General features: G+C 42.4%; 3 protein-coding genes across 4 annotated transcripts; all 3 read left to right on the top strand.

Annotated features, from left to right (window-relative positions):
• The first annotated feature begins 13 nt into the window (after positions 1-13).
• trmt2b (tRNA methyltransferase 2 homolog B) lies at positions 14-2,000 on the top strand. Its single transcript, XM_018696770.2, is given in 3 exon segments — positions 14-328; positions 330-1,013; positions 1,256-2,000. Coding segments are annotated over 3 exon segments (1,512 nt in total). The 5' UTR covers positions 14-121; the 3' UTR covers positions 1,877-2,000.
• A 950-nt stretch (positions 2,001-2,950) lies between these two features.
• scdb (stearoyl-CoA desaturase b) lies at positions 2,951-9,847 on the top strand. 2 transcript variants are annotated; one of them, XM_018696772.2, is made up of 6 exons: positions 2,951-3,349; positions 3,949-4,220; positions 5,104-5,234; positions 5,445-5,650; positions 6,604-6,836; positions 8,102-9,847. In XM_018696772.2, the coding sequence occupies exons 2-6, from the start codon at positions 3,986-3,988 to the stop codon at positions 8,299-8,301; spliced, it is 1,005 nt and encodes a 334-aa protein (XP_018552288.1). In that variant the 5' UTR covers positions 2,951-3,349; positions 3,949-3,985; the 3' UTR covers positions 8,302-9,847. The 2 variants fall into 2 exon arrangements, with proteins under 2 accessions (XP_018552288.1, XP_050932444.1); XM_051076487.1 differs by lacking the exon at positions 2,951-3,349 and having other exon boundaries at positions 3,798-4,220.
• A 2,950-nt stretch (positions 9,848-12,797) lies between these two features.
• wnt8b (wingless-type MMTV integration site family, member 8b) lies at positions 12,798-18,463 on the top strand. Its single transcript, XM_018696723.2, has 6 exons — positions 12,798-12,964; positions 13,745-13,778; positions 14,845-14,983; positions 15,530-15,655; positions 15,739-15,881; positions 17,125-18,463. The coding sequence occupies exons 1-6, from the start codon at positions 12,894-12,896 to the stop codon at positions 17,692-17,694; spliced, it is 1,083 nt and encodes a 360-aa protein (XP_018552239.1). The 5' UTR covers positions 12,798-12,893; the 3' UTR covers positions 17,695-18,463.
• The last annotated feature ends 4,371 nt before the right edge of the window (positions 18,464-22,834 follow it).

The following is a 22,834-nucleotide window of genomic DNA, read 5'->3' as shown; positions in this document are numbered from 1 at the left end:
GCTGGCACGTAAATTATACATCATAACAGTCGAATCGAACCTTCAGCGTGCTCTCCATTAACATCCGACAGAAGGTACATTTTTAAACACCGGTATTCAAAGTCATTGGGGTTAATAATATATGTTAACCACAATAACTACTTCTTTGAAAGTCAAAATGATTTTCGCAGCCACAGGCAGCAGGTCAGCCCTATTTGTCAAACGCAAAATTTTGTTGAGGGATACCTGTCGGTTGTTTTCAACAAATGACGTTATTTTAGCGGATCAAGGGAAACCACCATCGAAGAAACGGTGGAGAAAAAGTCACAAGAAACTTCCCTGGACTGATTGGTTTGTCCTGGGAGGAACGGCTGGCCGATGTGGTCACCCCTCTGTGGAGACTAAGCTATGATGAGCAACTTGAGCTCAAGCAAAATAATCAGGAAAGGATACTGTCTCAGCTCTCTGAGCATCTTTCACGTGATTCACAGTCCTCATCACCTGTGAGAGGTAAACTCAGTTTCCCTGTCCTACCCATTCTGCCATCGCCAGTTAGGGATGGCTACCGCAACAAGTCTACGTTTTCTGTCAACAGAGGAGTAGATGGCAATTCAAAGACTGTTGGATTTTACGTGGGCACAGGCAAGGAGGGGAACATTGTCTGCATCAATGGAGACCACCTGCTCAACATGCCGGAGAAGCACAAACTTGTAGCCAGATGCTACCAGGACTTTGTGCGCCTCTCTTCCCTGGAGCCCTGCCTGCTGTTTCACACTGGGGGTCACTGGAGAGAGGTCACAGTGAGGACCAACAAAGAGGGCCGCACCATGGCCATAGTGTACTTTCATCCGCAGATGCTCACCCCAGAAGAGGTGGCAGTCCATAAGGCTGACCTGGTGGATTACTTCACGCGAGGTCCTGGATCGGTCTGTCAGCTGGACTCACTGTTGTTCCAGGAGAGCAGCATGACTCGCTGCACTCATGAGGACTCCCCCTACCAGCTCCTGCATGGTCAGCCGCACATATATGAGGAGGTAATATCATCTGATATGCATTAATAAAACAATATATTCATAATTTAGAATGTAAAATGTCATCAGTACTGACATATGCCCATTTCAGTCTGTGTTTGAATTGACCTCTACATGGAAAATTGGTGATTGTACCTGTAAGTATTGAATTTATGATAATAATAGACAGAAAAGAGCAGGTAGCAAAAATCCATATATGTCTTCATTATATAATTTCTGTTCCTGTGTTATTTTGTCATTCACAGGTGCTGGGCTTCAAGTTCCGCATCTCTGCCGATGCCTTTTTCCAGGTGAACCAGGCCGCCGCTGAGGTGCTCTATGGCAAAGTGAGAGACCTGTGCGTCCCAGAAACTGGGGAAAGTGGTGGGGGAACAAAAGTTGGCGGCACTCTTCTAGACGTGTGCTGCGGAACAGGTGCTATTGGCATTACTGTATCCCCCACAGTGGACAGAATTATTGGTATAGAGCTCATAGAACAGGCAGTGCAAGATGCAAAACACAATGCAGCTCTCAACAATATACTGAACTGTGAGTTTGTTCCCGGGAAGGCAGAGGTGGTGCTGCCTGGCCTTATGTCTCGGCTGAGCTCCGCAGGCGGAGGCCTCACAGCCGTGGTAAACCCTGCTCGGGCTGGCCTGCATTACAGAGTGGTCAGAGCTTTACGAAACCAACCCTCCATTCGCCGGCTGGTCTATGTTTCCTGTAAGCCAGATGGAGAGGCTATGAGGAACTTCAGGGAGCTTTGCTGTGCACCCAACCTGCAGAAAAAACTCACAGGACAAGCATTCTCTCCAACTCTGGCTGTGCCTGTGGACATGTTCCCACATACTCCTCACTGTGAACTGGTGCTACTTTTTGAGAGGTAGCAAATATTTTTGGTTCCAAGGTGAGTTTTACTGTTTTAACCAAAAACACTGGTTGCTTTAGAAAGTCAACAGGCAGTTGAATGATGATGTGCATATGCATTAAAATTCTTATTGTGATTATTGATTAATCTGTCAGTCATTTTTTTTGATCATTTGATTTGTAAAGTCTGTTTATGCAGGGCTGTCATATTAAATGTCATTATATCATGTTCTTTGTCTGCCCTGCAGTAGCAGTGTTTGTGCAGTAGATGGTGCCATTACAACTTCTTTGGCATCATCCCTCGAGGAAACATGGGCTTACAACAGCTGTTGCACAACCTCTGTGCAGGCTCATCCCATTCATTCCAGTTCACTAAAGGTTGCAACATAACATGTGTACAGTATGAGTGTCCGAGTTTTATCCCTGGGAGGTTACCACCATTTATGTGAGGTCATACGTTGTGACAAAGTGGCCTTGGCTGGGAGATCAGATGTTCTTTTATCTCCTCAGTGAAGTAATGGGATGATGATGCTTTTGTACAAAGTCATCTAGGCTGTGCCAGGGTAACAATAAGTCAGGGAATTGAACTTTTTTTACCCCCAAAACAGCTGTCAGGGTGCTAGGGTTCATATGAATGAGCGGTGTCATCATGTTTTTCTCACTTCTGCCTCTGTTCTGCCAAACTTTACCAAAATCGAACACTTAAAATAGATTTTTATCCACAGTACATTTCTGTGGTACCATGCTTGAGAAAATGAAATCAAAACTTTGTTATGCAAAGTGGCTATCACATCCTAACTGCAATGTTTCACACAAACTCCCACTTGTTTTCTCATTCCCCATAATAAGTCTTCCTGTTGTGTTGTGTGCTGGTGTCAACATCTGAGGAAAATAATTTTAATGTATTTCAAAACTAAAGCCAGACTAGACTTGTTTTGACATTGGTAACTGAAGCTTGCAAAACAACAAATTTGCATTTGAACTCCACAGTGTCTGTATTTGTTTGGAAGTAAGTGACATGAGTAGGGGGGTAAAAGGGCACAGTCATATGAATGCAAATATCTGGATGGCCTCATGTCAGACCGAGACTGTCATTGCCGTGTGACATCATGGTCTGTCTGCAACATCCTGCAATCAGATTAACGAGCCATATTAAGATCAAGAAGTCGATATGAGAGATTGGGCAACGGGCTACATATTCCTCATATGATAAGACTTTTTGATGATTTAGGGAAAAAAAAGCGGAGGGCGGTAAACATCAGTTAAGCAAACAGCCAATGGGATATTCAGAGCTGGTGGCATCAATTTCCCCATCGACGAGCTGCTTTAAAACGACCTCTGTAAAGGCAATTGGGTAAGAGGACTTCAGAAAACCGGGAATCAACGCAACTGTATCCTGTATCATTTCATCTGTATCTACACTTCACATGAACCCGGATCCCCTGCAGCTTTGCTGTCTTCTTCTATAAGGAAACGCGGTTGGAGAGCGCACGGTGAGTAGGCTGAAAATAACTGTTGGTTGCAGCCATTAATCCTATTTCTGTTTGTAAATTAACTGCTGATGCACAGTGAATGTCTTTAAACTCTATTCTGACATTCAAGACAAGCGTATAAAATGGAGGATAGAGAAGCCATCGTTTCAGTGGTGCAAATTTGCGATTAATCAAATTATGAGACCCACATGATAGGTGGGTGAACCTGGGGGTTTTAGCGCCACTGATGATGAAAAATGTTAGTCAAATATAAGTAGCACCGCACACTGCAGCGGTATGATCGTCGCAATAAGGGTCTGTATGAGTGGGAAGTAGTATAACCTATAGCTACCTATAAACCAGGAACGGGTTGTGGCATTATAAACCAACTCACAATGTGCCACTGGAACAAGACTGGCATATCCCCGGCCACCCATCATATCACGGCGCTGCAGCTGGAGAGTTAAACCGCGAACTGATGCATGTACACAGCCAGCCGCCGTACCTTCCCGTTTCTCTCTCTCTCTCTTTCTCTGTCTCTGTCTCTCTCTCTCTCTGTTTCTGCATCCCGCTGTGCGCATTTATCTGAGCAACTACTCCCCGTTTTCTCCCCCTTCCAGCGCACTGCTATTACAGAAACCTCCCTTCCGAGCAAAAATGACCGAAACGGTAACCAGGAATCATCGCGCCGGCAAGCAACAGAATGGCGATGCCGCGGCAGAGACATCGACGGTGGAGGATGTTTTTGACGACACCTACACAGAGAAAGAGGGTCCCAAACCGCCGAGAACCCTGGTGTGGAGAAATATCATACTGATGTCCCTCCTACATATCGGTGCGCTCTATGGACTGATTGCCATTCCCTCCGCATCGGCTTTAACTCTTGCATGGAGTAAGTATTTGGTGAAGACATTACATCGCTCTGCAGCGTTTTATTGGGTCCTTTTTTCCTGCTTGCAGGCCACAGTCGACGAACAGAATGTGCTGATGTTGTGTGATCATTGCTAACTACAGTACATACCGCCTGAGGGGTCATGCCAGCGGGAGTAATGGAGAATGAGTCACTCAGGCCTTGTAATTTCCAGTATACACATCCATGCCTATGTCTATAAGCCTCCAAAATGAAATTAGTCCCCTATTTAAGAGCTCAAATCGGCAGTTGATTGTAAACTATGTGGACTTGTTGGACTGTGTGGCATGCTCCAAATCAGAACTATTTGAATTTCAGTGGTGGTAGCCACACTGTTTGCTGAATAATTACAATTTGTGTCCTATATATATATATATATATATATAGACTATTGAGGCATGACTCGAATTCCTGAACAGTCTCAACTTTGTTTCCACTCTGGCTCTGCATAATTTCTCCCTCTCTTTGCAATGCTGAGCTGCATATTATTTCATTGGGGAAGACAAAGCACAATCACCATTCCCATAGACATCCCATTGTGAGCAGCGTGGCACCACAACAGAATGCTCTTTGCCAGTCCAGAAGCCCCCGGGTTCTCAAATCCTGCGTAGTCTTGTCTGGGCTTCACATAGAAACACATTCAGCAGTTTTAGAGAACAACAAAAATTGTGAGGGCAGACCTGCGCGCTCCCACCGTCCCATCTCCCCACATAGATGACTTTTCTCAGAACAAAGAGGCCTGGGTGTAATGGAAAGAACGTGGTGTCCCAGTGACTCTGCTCTCAGGGGTGTGACATTAATCTCAGTGTAGTGGTGACAGTTTCCCCCTAAGACATCTGTACTTTCCACTTCTTCCTCCTTCCAGCTGTAGTTTGCTACCTCATCAGTGCTCTTGGTGTGACCGCCGGCGCACACAGATTATGGAGCCACAGATCCTATAAGGCTTCACTTCCCCTGCGAGTCTTCCTCGCTCTCGCCAACTCAATGGCCTTTCAGGTAAAACAGAAAAAAAAGATTACTATCAAGAATAAAGTATGGTTTTCTACTGTGTGTTCTTTCAGTATACTGATGTAATCTGAGTGATATGCATTTATTGTTTTGTACCCACATGATCACTGACCTTAATCTGATGATCTGAAACTTCCATGCACATCTATGGGTGCCCCGCGTAATCCTCTCTATCTCTGCCTGTCTCCATGCGAGCAGAATGACATATACGAGTGGGCAAGGGACCACCGCGTCCATCACAAGTACTCTGAGACGGACGCAGACCCCCACAACGCCACGCGGGGGTTTTTCTTCGCCCACATCGGTTGGCTGCTGGTTCGCAAACACCCAGACGTCATTGAAAAGGGACGGAAATTGGAGATGGTGGACCTGAAGGCAGATAAAGTGGTTATGTTTCAGAGGAGGTGAGCAAGCATTACCCAGAATCCACAAGTAATCAGCTTCTGTCATTGTTGACTATATACTGAGAATGGAGAGATTATGGCCAGATATTTTAGGTGAACTCACCTGTAAAAATGATACAACCTACATCATGTCTTTCTTCAATGTATCAGGCAAAACACACAGTTTTGATGCAGATACTACATATATTTTTGACTGTTTGTCAGAGGCAGATCATGCGCCATTCCATGTCAAAGCCACAACATGGCCTCCACCTCCACATCTTTACAACCCAAAGTGATACATGAATGTCACACTACCTTCTCAATTAGCACTGAATGGTGCCACTGAATATATAACTGAGGCAGAGCAGTTTCACATAAGCGTATTCGCAGGTTATGTCGATGGCTTTGCGTCTCGTCATTAAAAGTCACTTCCCCTTTGGCTGAAGCTGCACAGGATGTGGTAGTCTGGGTCACAGCGAGCATGGCAACACTTAGCGACAGATCTACAGATACGGGATGTTTTCGGGGACTGTATCACAGTGTGTCCATGTAGTGCCCACTCGCTAGTCATTTGTCAACATTTCTACTCCTCTGGAAGCAGTCCCAGATTCTCATTTTGTGCTCTCAGGCTAAGGGAATTAACACTGGCAAGAGTGCCACAATCGGAAGGCCCTGTCAGCTATGCACAGTGAGCTAATGTGCAAATTGTCTGAAGATAACTGTGTTAATATGTTTATTATCGCCCTCATAACAATGTAGGATTAAATTTGTGGCCTTTGCAAGACCTTTTGCTGTGACATGGGTACAGATTTTGATTTTGTTTTAGCAATCAAATTGAGCAAATGAGCAGCCACGTTTCTTTTCAACTCCCATTTAGAGTGTGTTGTAGGTAGAATGTATCATGTGACTTTTGCCATGATTTCTGCTCAGATTGAAAAAAGTGAGAATGGATCTTTGCTCTCTCGTATCAGGCACTACAAGCTCTCTGTGATCATCCTTTGCTTCCTTGTGCCCACCTTGGTGCCCTGGTACTTCTGGGGTGAATCCTTGGTTGTGGCATACTTCATCCCCGGGCTCCTGAGGTACGCTGTGGTGCTCAACGCCACCTGGCTGGTCAACAGTGCTGCGCATATATGGGGCAACAGGCCTTATGACAAGAACATCAACCCAAGGGAAAACCCACTGGTTGCTTTCAGCGCCATAGGTAAGGAAACAGCATGCTGATTATTCACTGTATTGTGCCTACATAAGAATTTTTGTGTAATTGTCTTTGTATATTTTCATCACTTGTTGAAAGCTTGTCTTGTCAAGAAAACCACGGTGGGGGCTCTCTCAAAGATGATTTAGCCGGGCATCTATAGTGGGGCAGTGTGCTCATCTGGCTGCCAATGTTTATCTTGTCTTGTCTCTTTTAGCTTTGAAATTTACAGGTGGTCACTATTCAACCTGTGCATTTAGCTATTTTTAACAGGTGGGTGTTGATGTTATTTTGGGTATACTGGTTTTGGATGAGTGAAGACTTTATTGGCGGTGGCTAACACCACAGGGGTATGATGCTGCGAACAGCACTGAGCATTGTTGTCCTCAAAACAGCACGAAATCCACAAGCTAAGACAAGTTGAAGACTGTATGAGAATACATGGTGGGAACAAATGGAAAAAAGTACTGGAAACAATTATGTTCCAAAGTCTGTTTCACCTTCTTTTAAGTTCCATCTGTTGTGTCATTTTAACTGGTTACAATTAACAGTTTTTCCATGTTACAAGTTGTTAGCAAATGTGAGACTGTAACTGCTTGTTTTTGGAGCATTTTCCACTTAAATTCATACGTGAAAGTTTCTGATGATAACCTCAGCATTCACCAAGACAATCTGGACTGTACCAGAGATGTGAATTAGAAGTTGCAGCATATACAAAAAGCTTTGTCATTGTAATCTGGAAGAAAACACTGCACCTGAGATTTAGTATTGATTTAAAAAGCCCTAAAAAAATCTCAACATATCCAAAAAATTCAACAGAGTACAATATTCATTTTACCTGCAGAAATTTAAGCTTGTTGATGGGATGTCTTCTACTGCTGTTCTCCAAGCTGTTAAGTCTGTCATGAATGAGGTGGGAACACCTGTGCTGTTACTATGACAACCAAACTAGGCCAATTTGATTTAGCAAATCTGATTTTGGTAGCTGGTAATTTACACCATGTGACGGTCAGCCATGAAGATTTTCAGATCCAAAAATATGTCTACCCTTCACTCTCCCCACTGAGCGTCCATCACATGCTGCCAATAACTGTTACTCCACTACACTGATATCCTTAAATTACTGTAAATTTACCATATGATTGTTATTAGCCGCGTCATCCTCATCAGTGTGTCACTCTATTGTACCCATGCGTATCTCCTTTCAAGTCATGCCTGTGAACTTGTCGACCTCCCGCAAAACAACAACAGTTTTTCTTTTCCGCTTTCAGGGGAAGGCTTCCACAACTACCACCACACATTCCCCTTTGACTACGCCACAAGCGAGTTTGGCTGCAAGCTCAATCTCACTACTGCCTTTATAGACCTCATGTGCTTCCTGGGGTTGGCCAAGGACCGTAAGAAGGTATCCAAGGAAATGATCATCGCTCGCATCCAGCGAACGGGTGATGGCAGCAACAAAAGTGGCTGAGTCACGCCAGCCACAGACTCTGCGACTGACACCGACACGTCAAACCGAGACAGAACGTAGCAGCATTTCAGTGATGGGGTGATGATTACCATGCTTCTGATTATAAGTTAAACCTCTTCCTGAGATTAATACTGGCCTTTCCATAAATTGTGTGGGTCTCTCATAAGTTTTGAAGTGTCCTCACTGACTATTAGGCACAGCCAGTGACTTGGCTACATGTGCAAGCACAGCTTTTTTTTCACTATAATATCAAACAGGCACAAAGAGAATGGAAAAAGGCTCATCGGAATTTAAGTCCTTTTTTTTGGGCAGCAGTAGGTGCAGCCAAACAGGTCTGTGTGAGCAGTGTGTAAAAGCAGTAATTACAGAATAATTTACTGTATCTCTTATTTATTAATGTGCTATTTATTAATAGTCTTTGGCAATTTGAAAGCTTTATTGAAACCCTTAACAGTGAGTTTTTTTTTGTTGTTTTTTTTACAAACAAGACTGAGGACCTTTCACTCTAACTTCTGTCAGTAGTGCTTTGTTTCATTCAACAGAGGGTGGAATTTAATCTTGGTATTTGTTCATCTATTTTAAGCTAAGGTTTTCTTTATACTTGGTAAGCTAGTAGTCTTACTAAACCAGAAGCTGCTGTGTCCAAGGCCAACATTTCAAGGCCCCATTTATCATATTAGAGTAACCCTGGCTGAGTACAGTTCAGATGTGTTATACTTTGGGATGTTCTCACGCCCACTGTCTCCAACTTGTCCAAAGGCCACTTAATGAGGTTCTGTATACCTCCAGTTGAGTGGTGAAGCTGCCTCAGACTTCATTATGAACCCTCTTCATGTAGACTCCTCTGGACTGAAACCTAGACCCAGACTTCTCACTCTTAATCTGAAAAGAGAGTTGTTTGCACTTATTTTGTATTAATTTGAAATACACTCAAGATAAGATTCCATCTCCCTCGGATAAGGCCTATGAGGCATGTGTAAGAGGTGCATTTACCTTTTGTGCTGTGTGATATTATTGAAACATATTCCAGGACTCTTGCCCAAATGCCTTATGAGGGTTGCACACTTGTTAAAAAAATTAAAAGTGCACATTACGAAGCTAAATTAGGGCTTAAATTTTCTGTCTAATCACGGTTGTGTGGTGTCTGTTTATAAGGAAAACTTGAAAAACTGTACTCCCTTATTTATAATGAAAAAGAGGAACCACTCAACAAATCCTAAAAAAAGATGCTTTATCATGATTTAACTTCTGTATAACCAAACAAATACTTTGCTCTAAAACAACATCCAAACTTGTTATAATATCATTAAAGATACTGTTGTGATATTCCTCTTCCTCTTTTACAGAGCAACAGTTTTTTACAGTGTTAACTTCATGAATTTTGAATGCCTTAAAAAAATGGCACATTTTTTCAAAGAATGTTTTTGCCCACAGTATGTACCGTAAATAAACCAAATTTTCTACTTGTGACAAAGTATGTTTTGCTGTTTTTGTTGGAATTCTGTAATACTCCTTATTCGTATACTGAATAAAAAATATGATCATACCATTTCTGTCACATTCTTTACAGGATACTACAATAATAACAAAAACTACTGACAGTGATAATGAACTATTATCGGAATTATTATATCAGCTACACTATAAAGAAATATTCAAAAGCAACAAAGTACTTTACAAAGATGTGTGGTGTAAAGAATAAAACATAAGTTACTGTTGAAAATCATAGCTACTTGATGCTTAGTTATTAAATGAAAAGTATAGGTTATATAATAACTGCTAACATTGTAGCACATACAGAAACCTATATCAACAAACTGCACTGTGATATACCATGTTTAAAGAAATTATGTGATAGCACAGCACATCTAAAGAAGAAGTGCTGTATTGTGACATCTGGTATTTGACGTATTTCAGAACCCTGGGCTCTTTACTGATTATTAACGTCCATCTGTACAACATACATATCCACAGGGATTGAGAATCTCTGAATGCCTTTAGCTTCATTTTGCTGCTGACATAATGCAGCCAAAAACAACCCTTGTCTCTGCCTCTCCTTTTTGGACACCTTGTACTTGTTAATCAAAAGCCCCCTGTCTACATGCCTAGACTGATGGGGATCTACCTCTGCTGTTCATGCTTTGTTTGCTTGTCTCACCCACATCTAACAATGCTGCACTTGTGACACCACTGTATGTATTTAAAATATCTGCGGATAGTGTTCGAACATTCCTTGAGGACTCCTAGAAGACAGATTTCTGTAGATACAGTACAGTGCTCTATGTTTTGCAGCGTTATGACTCTACTTCTGCAAACTTGAATGTTGAAACAGGCTCTTTTGGTTATCACTGTGGTGATGTTTATCTTGATGGGAGTGGCAGTTGTTGTAGTCAGATGGGCTAAGATCAAAATTTCCCATCACAGTGCACCAGGCCTTTTTGAACTGCCCTTGAGAAAAAATCCTGCCAGCTCCCACTGTTTGAGCCTGGTTTTGTCAGAAGTCTGCAAGCAAAAAGAGGGTTTCCTATAAAGAGGCTTTAGTGTTTGTTATCAACACATCTCTCAATCACTTGAAAGCTCTGTGCACTTGCTCCCTCTGCTGGAGAATTACTTTATAGCAAGTCAACACAGCCATGGCAGTGCATCCTCCTTTTGTTATGTGTGAAAAAAAAAGTGGTTCATGTGTTTTGTTTGTTTGCAGTCGGTGGCTTTTGGCAGAAAACCTCTGCAGTCTGCGACAGAGTGCTGCCACTGGTCTGAGTCTGGTCCAAAATGTACTGTAAGTGGTCCCACCAGTGCTGATCTCTGTTGCCCCGACAGTGACATCAGCCCTCTGTCTATTGGCTGCTGACTGTCAGGCCATCCTCTTCACGGTATGTAACACCTCAGTGTGGTCACATTGTCAGCTACAGCTCAGACACTTTACTGTGGTCAGTACAGTTTTAGCCTGGCACTTGCAAACTTGTGCAGCATAGACTTGTTAACTTGGGCCACTTTATCCTAACTTACTACACTGAAATAGTTCATATAAAGGATGAACTTCAAGTTTGTAATGTACGTGTACTGCACACATGCTTGAGATATATTTATTTTTTAATTCCCATCACATCCAGTTGACTCACATTCCTGTTTAGAAGCACATACACTGGCTACTTAATATTATAATAGATACCTTTTGCTCCATATAGTCCCAACTACATGTTTTTGGTGATAATTTCTGTGAGGGAGTCATATCCAGTATTTTTAAAAAAATCTAAAATAACAGGATGGATCCTACTTTGTCTCACCTTACTTGTCATTCCTCTTTAAATCTTAATCCAAAAACATCCCTCAGAAGTCCCCCCCCCCCCCCCCAAACACCCCCCAATCCCTCCCACACATCCAAATCACTTTTTCTCTAATCCTAATTTGCACACAAGAAGATTGCCAAAGGGCTGACTGAGCCAAAGGAAAGGGACCTACGGGTCAGACGGGGTTACTGGGGAATAACCCTTCATCCAGCGTTAGGTAAGGACCGTCTGGATTAGTGATGCAAATGTCCTATATCTGATCAATGGCTGTATAGGGCCTTCGCTCTGTCCCACTCAACCATTTTATTTTCTGGGTTTCTGGCTTTTAAATTCTCCAGACGCAACTCAGCATGATAAAGTCATCTTATAGTGAATTTCATCTGATGAAAATATCGAAGGAAAATTGAAAATTTACAAAAACGCAGACAAAATAGGTATCAATAAAGTGAAATGCACAAAAAACTTGCACCCCGTGTGAAATAGATAGCACTGATTACTGATTCCCTAATATGTCAAATGTATCAAAGACCTGTGAAAATTAAAGAGAAAATCTGACTATTTCTGTCATCTTCTCGTTTCCAGATGCCCGAAATAAAAACTAAAAAAATCGCGGCATCATCATCCAACAGTTACGTAGATCTGGATGGGCAAACATCATGGGAAATGGTTGACTTGAAATGAAACGACCAAATTACTGCCTGTCTTCTTCCGCCTGAGTAATAGTCCCTGTGTTTCAGGATGATAAACACTGATTCAATCACACTTTTGTTAAACCGTGAATTACTTCCTCGAGAACAAACAGTAAGGGCTTAATTTTTTCAGCTCCTATCAAACTAACAATTCGTCACCCAGAGGACTATCCTCCACTAATCCCCGATGGTCATCTGCGCGTTAGATTGCTTAAATAAACTTTTTTCGCCCCCCCCGACTAGAAATTCGAGGGATCAGTGTTACACTTTCCCTATAGGATTAAACAGATCTTCCTCTGCTTCTTGAATGGAGGCAGGGAACCTACCGTTGCCCGGCCCTGAAGGCCCAGGGTGCCCTTTTGATCATTTCAGTCTCTCCTTGGTGCAATACTTCTGATTGGCCAAGAGAGTAAAGAAGGGGGAAAATCTTTAATTAAGCAGATAATCTCTTGTTGGGACGAGAGCAGCTCCATTTCAGAGCCCCCTCCTTGAAAAATCTTGGAAGCCCCTGGTGAAGGTTGATGTGCTGGTAGCTCAGTTTCCTCTCCACCGTTGGATTGTCTGCAGGCTTTGGACGGGCTCACACTTACCGTCATCCCCCTCACCTGTCAGGATGTTCATGCATTTGGAGGTTTTCTATTACGTTTTCATTCTCCTAACTCACATGAGGTCGTGCTGCTGCTGGTAAGTTTGACTTATAATGAATTATTCAGTTTTTTCTTCTCTTTTTTGTTTTCTACTTCTTATTATATTTTAATTGAAAACGCTGGCAATTGGAAGAAAAGTACTTCAATTGGAGTCTTTTTCACAGAAATTGTGACTGGATTGTTGTTAATTACACCAGTAACACTTGGCATCCCTTATAAAGGGTTCATAGGTTGTAAGAAATGGCTTTATTAATGCTGATAAAATTATTAACTAATGTTTTATAGACAGCTGTAACCATTAGTAAGAACAGCTTTTGGATTGCCTGGTTGTTAAAACTCCCTTGAGTTGCAGATGATTCTAACCAAAATCCATTTATTACCAATCTATCAACACTTAAAACTGCAGATGTGATGGGTTAATACAATTAATTAGTAATTTATTACCACTTAAAAAAGCAGATTTGATGGCTTATTAGAAAGTGAGAAACCCAGGAGCATTTATAAATAGACAGAAACATTTTGAACTGAATTATATCCAAATAGAAAGGATGAACACCAGCCAATGGGATTTTTCACAACCTGGCAACCCAGAATTTCAATTCTGTGTCAAGTGTTAATAACAAAGGCGTTGCCTTCAGTGCGCCTTACACTCCTAGAAACTTTTGAACAAACTCAGCAGTATTGTTCAGTGAGGTTTTGGATGCCCGCTGGTGTCACGGTTTAACATGTTACAAAGCGCACTAATGAGAGATGTTAGCAGAGGAATTTGTGAAGGACACTGAGCTTCTCTGAGTGAATAAGCTGTCTCCTTTTCCAGGTCAGTGAATAATTTCTTGATGACTGGACCCAAGGTAAGCCAACTTTCTTTTGATCTTCTCTTCCCTGTCCTTTTCCCAAAAGAGCGATTGAGAGAAAACATAGCTTCTGTGTTTTTCTCTGTTTCAGTGCGGGCCTGTTGTCTTTCTGATATCTTAATTCAAGTGTATGGACAAGCTGTTGTACACAACAATGGCACTAATGACATATCAGTGATATTCTTGGCCCTTTGTGATTTTCATTCCCCCTCCGTACACTTGACCTTATTCAGAGGCTGTGTGTATGTGCGGGTTGAATGTGTTAAGAGGCGAGGTCAGGCACCGCTGTAGTGGGTGGTCATCATTAGCGAGCGAGACCCCTGTGAAAGAGGTGGTGCTCCATCTCCCCAAAGGCCACTTGAGACATATTAGTTATATTATCGTTCACACAGTCTGAACAAGCAGCAGAGCGGCGGGCGAAAGCCAAGGACAGAGCGTACTGATTTAAAAGAGCTCGATACAATTCATTGTATCCCTCTAAAGTTTGAAAAGTACAATCATGTCAGAGCTGAGTTTGAATCAGTTGAGATTGTTTTTGTCATGACACAAATAATACGTTTATCTCAGTCTCTTTAGGACTTGTTTATATATTTTATCCACTTTAAAATTCTGGAAAAAGCAAGTGCGAGACACCTTTTAAAACTTCCAAAGCAGTTCAGTGTGTGGCCTTTTGGTCCCAGTCAAGAAAATCACATGACAAAGACTTATCTTGAAGTGAAGAGTAAAACATTTAGCAAGAAGATATAAGTGTAAAAGAGGCTGATATTGATTGATATCATCATTACTAGTTTTCTTTCATGTACAAGATTTGATTTTGTGAACCCAGGGTCAATTCAGAAATACCAGACATATTCCCATAATCTGTTTGATCTGTGACTCCTGACTCTTTTTAAGTGGATTGCGTCTCACATTTTTTGCATCAGGTGAATCCTCCCTGAAAATGATGCTAATTTTCTTTCTCTGCTCCAGACGCTCCAGAGCAATTTCATAGTTTTTGTATGATGTGGGGCGCCTGTGTGTTATTTTTTGCATTCAATATTTCCCTTGTCTCTTCTGCGCCCAGGCATACCTGATCTACTCCAGCAGTGTTGCAGCAGGAGCTCAGAGCGGCATAGAGGAGTGCAAATACCAGTTTGCATGGGACCGCTGGAACTGCCCCGAGAGAGCTCTGCAGCTGTCCACACACAGCAGCCTGCGCAGCGGTAAGTCCAGACTCCCCTGAGACCGACCGGCCGGCTCAAACGTCTCACACACAGCAGCAAAGGCTGGATGGGAAATATGGCTAATGGGTTTTCCAAGATGTTTAAGAAGTGCTTTATAACCATGTGCTTCTGTTTGTGTCAAGCTCTGTGTTGTCTGTTTTTTTTTGGGGGGGGGGCATTTTCCCCTTTGTGAACTGGAGATGTTTGCTTAGTCAAAACATTCATCACCCTTTGGGATAGTTACAGTGGCCACGGATGCTAGAGGCAAAACAAACACACTAATCCATTTCACAACATCCCCCGAGAATCACTGCCTCTGTCTGCGGTTTGAATGAAAGCATAAACCAGGACCCACAAGACAAGAGTCAAATGTGTTAGGCAACACAAAATCAGCTTTATTTAGGCACAGTGTAGAAGAAGGATTTATGATTTTGAGCAGAATATGAGAAATTGACTGATTTTATACATGAAAAGGACAACTCAATATGTGTCAGTTAAAACTTGTTTGCAGATAATGTGATAGTAAATGAGTCTCTCCGTCCACAGCAAATCGGGAGACAGCATTCGTTCACGCCATCAGCTCCGCCGGGGTCATGTACACTTTAACCAGGAACTGCAGTCTGGGAGACTTTGACAACTGTGGCTGTGACGACAGCAGGAACGGACAACGAGGTAAGAGATTTACACAGATATAGACGAGTCAAAGGGTAGAATTTGAATGGCATGGATAAGTTCATTCTCATACGTTCTCCCAGGTGGTCATGGTTGGCTCTGGGGTGGCTGCAGCGACAATGTCGGCTTCGGAGAGGCCATCTCCAAACAGTTTGTTGATGCCTTGGAGACCGGGCAGGATGCACGGGCAGCCATGAATCTCCATAATAACGAGGCCGGGCGCAAGGTACAGTAGGTGCTCTTATTTCACCCCATCGACTTGGCAATGAGAGATGAGCCCCTTGTGTAAGATGTCGGACAATTATGAGACGTTAATGCCTTGATTTGAACTGTAAACTTGGTGGTGCCATGGTTGAAATTTTGGGAATCTCTCCCGCCTGGCCCTCCAACTGATTGCACAGTGTAAAGCACCTTTTGAATAATTTTTTTCCCCCTGCTCAGAATTACACTGAGTGTGCCACCCAAGCATCCCTTTCACATCGCTGTAAGTGAGGTGCCACTCGTCCCCAATAATAACAGTGTGTTCGGTGTACCAGAAGGGCCTATTTACCAGTGCTGAATGCCCCTTATGACAATACCTCAACTCAAGAATCTCGGGATCACTGGTGCAAGCTTAATTAGAGATCCTGGGGAGCCAGACATTGCACAGCATTCTGTATTATACTGCTTTTTAAAATAAGTGTTTAGTTTTATTCTTGCAATAAGGATCCCACATTTATGTTGGTCTTTGTTTGGCCCCGAGGGAGTCTGAGGGGACCACAGGCGTGCAGCTGAAGTGCTCTTTGTTTCTGGTGCCTTTGCCCCCCCCTGTCAGGCCCTAGGATCCCCATGGCACCTGGAGCATCATTGTAACAGAAAAAAATGGGGATAGAAAGAGAGAAAAACTCCTTTTTCATTTCTCCGCTCAATGGGACTCTCCATTGGGTCTTCTCACACTAGAAAACATGTTGATAATGAACATGCTAAATAAATACTCCTATTTCTTCTGGGGGGACAATGGGACTCGATGTGAAACTTTGATTCAGCCTCACCTCAACAGAAAGTTCATCCCCTCCTCACGAGAAGAAAACGCTCCTTTTCAAGCGGCAGCTGTTTTGTGTCGGGTAAAGTCAGGAAACACTGAGGACGACAAAGAAACTCAGCAATGGACCTTTAAGCTATCATTTCTTCCTTTCAGTGTATTCATCCCTTTTTTTTACTTAACTAGAAAACTTTGAGAATACAATCAGTTAATTTGACAACACATCAGTCAAAAGACAATGGACATCCTGTCTTTTACACACACACATACCCTTATGCACATTACCTATGTGGACACACAAGTATGTGTGTGTGTGTGTGAATACTCACAATCACAGCATGATTTTTTTCATTTTTGCACTATTTTTTAATATGATACTGGGAACAAAACATAATATTCTTCAACATTGCTGTCAAGTAAAGTGAATTTTCCCTTTTTACCTCCCCAGGCTGTAAAAGGGACCATGCAGAGGACATGTAAGTGCCATGGGGTGTCAGGAAGCTGCACCACTCAGACCTGCTGGCTGCAGCTGCCAGAGTTCAGGGAGGTGGGGAACTACTTGAAGGAGAAGTACCACAGGGCTTTGAAAGTGGATCTCCTCCGAGGAGCGGGGAACAGCGCGGCTAGCCGGGGGGCGATTGCCGAGACCTTCAGCTCCATCTCTCGCAAGGAGCTGGTCCACCTTGAAGACTCCCCCGACTACTGCCTGGAAAACCGCACCCTGGGCTTGCCGGGCACAGAGGGCCGCGAGTGCCTCAAGAAGGGCAAGAACCTGAGCAAATGGGAGAAACGCAGCTGCAAGAGGCTGTGTGGGGAGTGCGGGCTGGCCGTGGAAGAGCGCAAGGCCGAGATGGTGTCGAGCTGTAACTGTAAATTCCACTGGTGCTGCGCAGTGAAGTGCGAGCAGTGCAGGAAGACAGTGACCAAGTACTTTTGTGTAAAGAAAGGAGGTCAGAGGGGAAGGAACGAGAGTGCCGGCAGCCGCCGCAAGAACCTCAGGCTGAGGAAGAAGCACTGAGCGTCTTCATCACCCCCTCCCCTGCTGTTCCACTGCAGCTCCTGTCAGACTCTGTGCATGTTCAGATAGTGTGTGTTTTGGAGAAAAACCTAGCAAAAATACTATTTCAGACCATCTTCATTGTCAGTTTTGTATTAAAAGTTCAAGACAGTGGAATGCGCACAAAGCCACATGATAGAGCAAATGAGAAGGGGAGGTTTGACAGCGTTTGGTGTAAATGTATTTAAGATATATTTTTATACTTTTTACAACATTTTTAAAAAGTCACCAGGCATTTGAAGAGAATTGTCTTCAAAATTCTCCACAACACGATTTATTTATTTTCATACAGAAAACCTTTTGTTAAAAATGAAACAGTTTTTACTTTTAGAGCAAAGGATGATCTAACTTTTGAGCAATGTCATAATTAGCCTTTAAAAATTGCAATTTTCAAGAACCCGGTTATAGGTTATATTCCCATGAATGCTGCAACTGTCAGCCAAGCTGTAATCCTCACATATTTTAAGTATCAGTGCCAAGCTTTGACTTTATTTAGAAACATTTTGACATTGTTGGGCACGGTCTTCTCTCCCATCGTCTGACTCGCCCTGTCCTTTGCTGCCCTCTTGATGTATTTAATTGTATATAAAATGAAGCACTTTGTACTGTACATTGTTAATTTATTGCACAGGATTTCCTAGTTTTGCTTTATTGTTAGTTGCCTTTGTGGTTTGTTTTCTATCAAAATGTAATGAAAGAATAATAAATCCTTCAATCCTACATATCATACAGCCTGAGGAAAGCTCTCATCCTTCTTTAACAAACTCTTCACACAGTAATACCTGATGGTCTGCAGTAAACACAACCTCTAGGATAGTCTGGGCCAAAGCAGCAAGAATAGAAAACTTTCCAGCGTACTCTTCCTTCCATCGCGCCTTTCTCAATTTCGCCTCAACAAATACCTCCCGTTCTTTCCCTCATCATGGTAATCCTCAAAGAGCCCCCTAACTCCCAAGCGCTTGGAAGTTTCTTTACTGTTTAATACTGGTTTAATTAACTTTGTCCAGACAGAGTAGGGCCGTGGGGGTGGAGGGCATGAGGCAAGTTGCCCTTAAAAATCATCCCGCCTCTAATTTTGTATGCTAATCTCCTTTTTCACGCCGCACCTCCTTAGGAGTGGGGAAAAGAAATGTTGGGAAAACTTTGGGTTGCCTGTGCAGGGGCTTCCTGCGGCTGTTTTATTTCAGGGCCCACCTATTTGGATCCTTTCACTCTTCTAGGGCCTTCCTTTGCTCGATTTAACAATGAATGCAGAGCTAATCAGCTCTCTCGGAAATGCACCACTGTCGAGGAAGGTAATCCCTTCTTCTCTGCTCTCAATGGGCTGTCGCCTTCTAAAGGACTTTGGGAAAAGGCTTTGCACAGATTCACACTGTTCGCTCAAAAGAAGTTAGTTCAAGTATTGTGCCCAAACAAGTGGGTTTTATAAACACATGCTTGCCAGGATACTCACCCCACCTGCGAGTAAGAAGTGCCAGGCCCAGGCAGACTAGCACATGGCAGCTGAAGCCGAAACCCTTCAGAAGAGATGGGACATGAAAGGGGAGATTAGAGGTCCCATTGAGAAGGGGGCGTTCATTTCTGCACCTTCCTCCTTTTACTCAATAAAGTGTCAAGGAAACACCTTGTTGACATCTTATTTACCAAATAATGATCATAATCAAAACTCCTCCCTCCTCTGATGACCCCTGTGGGCTGGCTGGATTGCTCTGTCTGGCATGCAGCAAAATCCTCTCACCAACAAAAGAACCAGCATACCAAACTTTTGCCCCACAGCTCTGTGGAAGCTCGGCAATTTACTGCGATCGGGAGCACAACAGAGGCACATCAAAATGTTCATTCACGATATTTTAAAGGTGATGCATAAATTCTGATTAGGGCATATAGTACATTTTGGATTAAAGTTAACAAAGCCGCTTTAAACTTGGTGTTAGTTCTTCTGCCTTTTTTTTTTTTTTGATTAGTTATGAGTCAGGCTTTATGCAGTGGTTCGCCCTCAGCAGAGAATTTCCTCTTTATGCCCACATGTAAAAAATAACTACACAAAGAAAAAACTGCTGACACAGCAGAGAGTCAAAGTGTGGGAAACCTGTGCAGAGTAACACGTTTGGCCGTTTTAAGGTTCAGTGGTTTCGCACACCAGTTTATTCAGCCAAGATCAGTTGTGCATCAGCAGCAGAGATGAAAGAGAGGGCATAGCTCTGTTTGGCAGTATATGAGGATAATACTATACTTAACCTGCACACCTAACATCAGATGCTGGACTGCAGGTTCAGCTGAGAGAGGCAGAGCGATCTCGGATTAAAAAAGACCAATGTTTACATTGCACAAGATTACCACTATAACCCTGACCCTTTGCTCTGCTGTGCTGTACAGTGCGTGTTTTTATGTTGAAAACATGATGGTCTACTATAAGGCTTCAAGATTCACATGAACAACCAGAGACCACAGTTTGAGGTCTGGCAGAAACCAGAAATACAGAGATACAAAGACATGCAGCATTTCTTTATCATCTCATGTCTCTATTACTCTCACTTCTTCATCATCACATTCTCTCTGTCAGTGTCAATCACTCAAACACTCCACCACAAGAAGGGAGGATGGTACCCACATTATAAAGGTTTGTGAAACAGGCACATAATGTTGATCATGACTCGGACACACAATCCCCCCTCCCCTCCCAGAGAGTAACGCGACCTCTGACCAACGGGTCTGAACTTCCGTCTCCCAGTCCGGCCCTGCCACATCCAATTTGCACGAACACATGAGCCTGAGGTGATGGGGAGAGCGGCGACACCACAAAAGTTGGGTTTCACACAGAAGCTCACAGAGTAAATTATAAAGAATATTTTTACTATACAGTAGTATCGGTATTAAAATAGAACTGGGGGGCTGATTTCACTCAAGCAGTGAGTGATAATGCAATCATTGAAAGATGGGAAAACGACTTATAATGCTTCAGAGAATCCTTGACTAATAGGATTTATGGCTTAGGGGTTCTGGACCTATAACACCCACAGGGGCGGGGGTCAGTCTGAATGTGAGAGAAACATTTATTTATGTTTATGCTCTTAAAGTGGTTGACAAAACTCAGTGAAATCTGCAGTTACCTGTGTTGTATAGTTATGTTGATTTATTAATTATTAATTATAATTATATTAGGTATAAGATTAATAAACTGGATGTTTGCAGCAGTTATCAGATAGCTTCACTCATCAGGAAACTGTTTCATCGTAACAGTAGCTCCAAAAGGGAGTCTTTGTTTTGACAGTGGCCCATCTGATGGGGAGAGGACAGCAGAGGTGTATGTGTTTGTTGCTATCAGCAGGATTGAGATACAAGCCTCTTGGGGGCTCACCAGGGTGGTCACTGTCCCAGCTGTGGGTATCTGCAAAGAATGGGGAGGAGCGGAGCATCAGAGGGATCAGCTCAGCTCAGCTCAGCTCAGCCCACTGATCTACACAGGACACACAGAGCATGGGAACTCACCAGGGAGCCCAAACTAGTCCCTGAGGTGGAAACCTGCTGATAAAGCATGACTCAGGAGGAAACATACAAGATTTATCAGGTTTTTAACAAAAATTTCACAAATAAACTTAGGGCTGTTTGTGGCTTTAAAAAGCTGTCACCAAGAAGTTTAAAAACACAGGGTAACAATGATCAAAGTGATTGATAACATGCGCTCCATCCTACTGTAGTTCAATACCAGTCTGACACTGATGAAACTGAACAAGGCTGATCAGTCCACTGTGCAAGGTACAGCGTGCACTGTTGTCTGCTATCTCATGAAGAATGATCACCCACTGATCAATAAAGTAATGCTGAGGTTATGATGACCTTAGTTAAATATTGCCTCAGGATTTCAAAAGTGTTTGCTCAATCTTTCATTACCATATCTTCTCATAGAGAGAAAGAGAGTGGGGACAACTGCAGATGCCAGTGGCATTTTAGTTATTTTAATATTGGATTGTTTAATGCATTAACATGTGAGCAATACTCAAAAGCTGGTCCAACTGGAGCTGACTTTAATCTATAACAATGCATCATACTTAATGTAGTTAATGTAGTTTAATAATGTAGTTTGTCACTAACGCTGTGAGATAAATGGAGAGAAGATGATGCTGTGGGTAAAACATCTCCCTGTGAAATGTAAACTGTACCCAAGTATAATAACTGAGTATATTTTCTAATCAAATTTCACTCAGAAGTCAGTGTAATATTACCTACCGCTGTAAATGTATCTGTTTTTCATCTTTGTGTATTGGTTTCCATTACACTTCCTGTGCAAGCTTCCTGTGTTTTTACTTTGTTGTCTGACTTTAATTTCTTATATACATTTTTTATATTCTAATCCAAATTGCCAAGATTTCAATTTTATCATTTTTTGTTTATGATTTTTATAATTGTATATGTTTCATTAGACCTTGAGAAACCCAACTATTTGTCCAATACACACTGACTCTGAAATAAGCATTTATTATGTATGTATTTCCCTGCCAGTTTCTCTGATTTATAGATGGAACAAAAAAAACATTAGTGTTAAAGATGTCACTAAGAATGTTTTGTGACAAAGCTAAATGGTGAACTGCAGTGTGTGTTATTTTGTAATATTTTGGGGAGAAATTACTCTTAACTCTTACTTAGGCTTATAGTGCTTCCTATAAATCATTACTTAAATAAAACAGCTAATACTACTGTGATAAAATACACTGGTATAAGTCCTGCATTGAAAATGTCTTAATCAAACTGCTTAAAGTATTATTAACAAAATCCAGTTAACACCTATAAAAAGTAAAAGTACTTAGCCGATTGTGTGACTATATTAAAATATAGTCTAAACATTATATTACTGGATTATCATTACTGAGGCAGAGAGATGCTTGCATCGTTTTTATGTTACTGTTAATGTTTTACTGCAAATTGTATTTAAAGAATGACGTTTATTGCGACTTACAGTGTATCTCTGAACCATCCATCCATCCATCCATCCATTAGCTGTACCGCTTATTCTTTGAGGGTGGGAAGTGGGAGGTCGCCAGTCCATCACAGGGCTGACATGTGGACATGTTTCCCAATCAATTTTCTGAAAAAACTACAGTAA

This window comes from Lates calcarifer, linkage group LG16_LG22 (assembly GCF_001640805.2).
Source record: "Lates calcarifer isolate ASB-BC8 linkage group LG16_LG22, TLL_Latcal_v3, whole genome shotgun sequence".
Taxonomy (NCBI): Eukaryota; Metazoa; Chordata; class Actinopteri; family Centropomidae; genus Lates; species Lates calcarifer.
The sequence above is the reverse complement of the archived record's forward strand: the minus strand, read 5'-3'. Positions and strand labels throughout refer to the sequence as shown.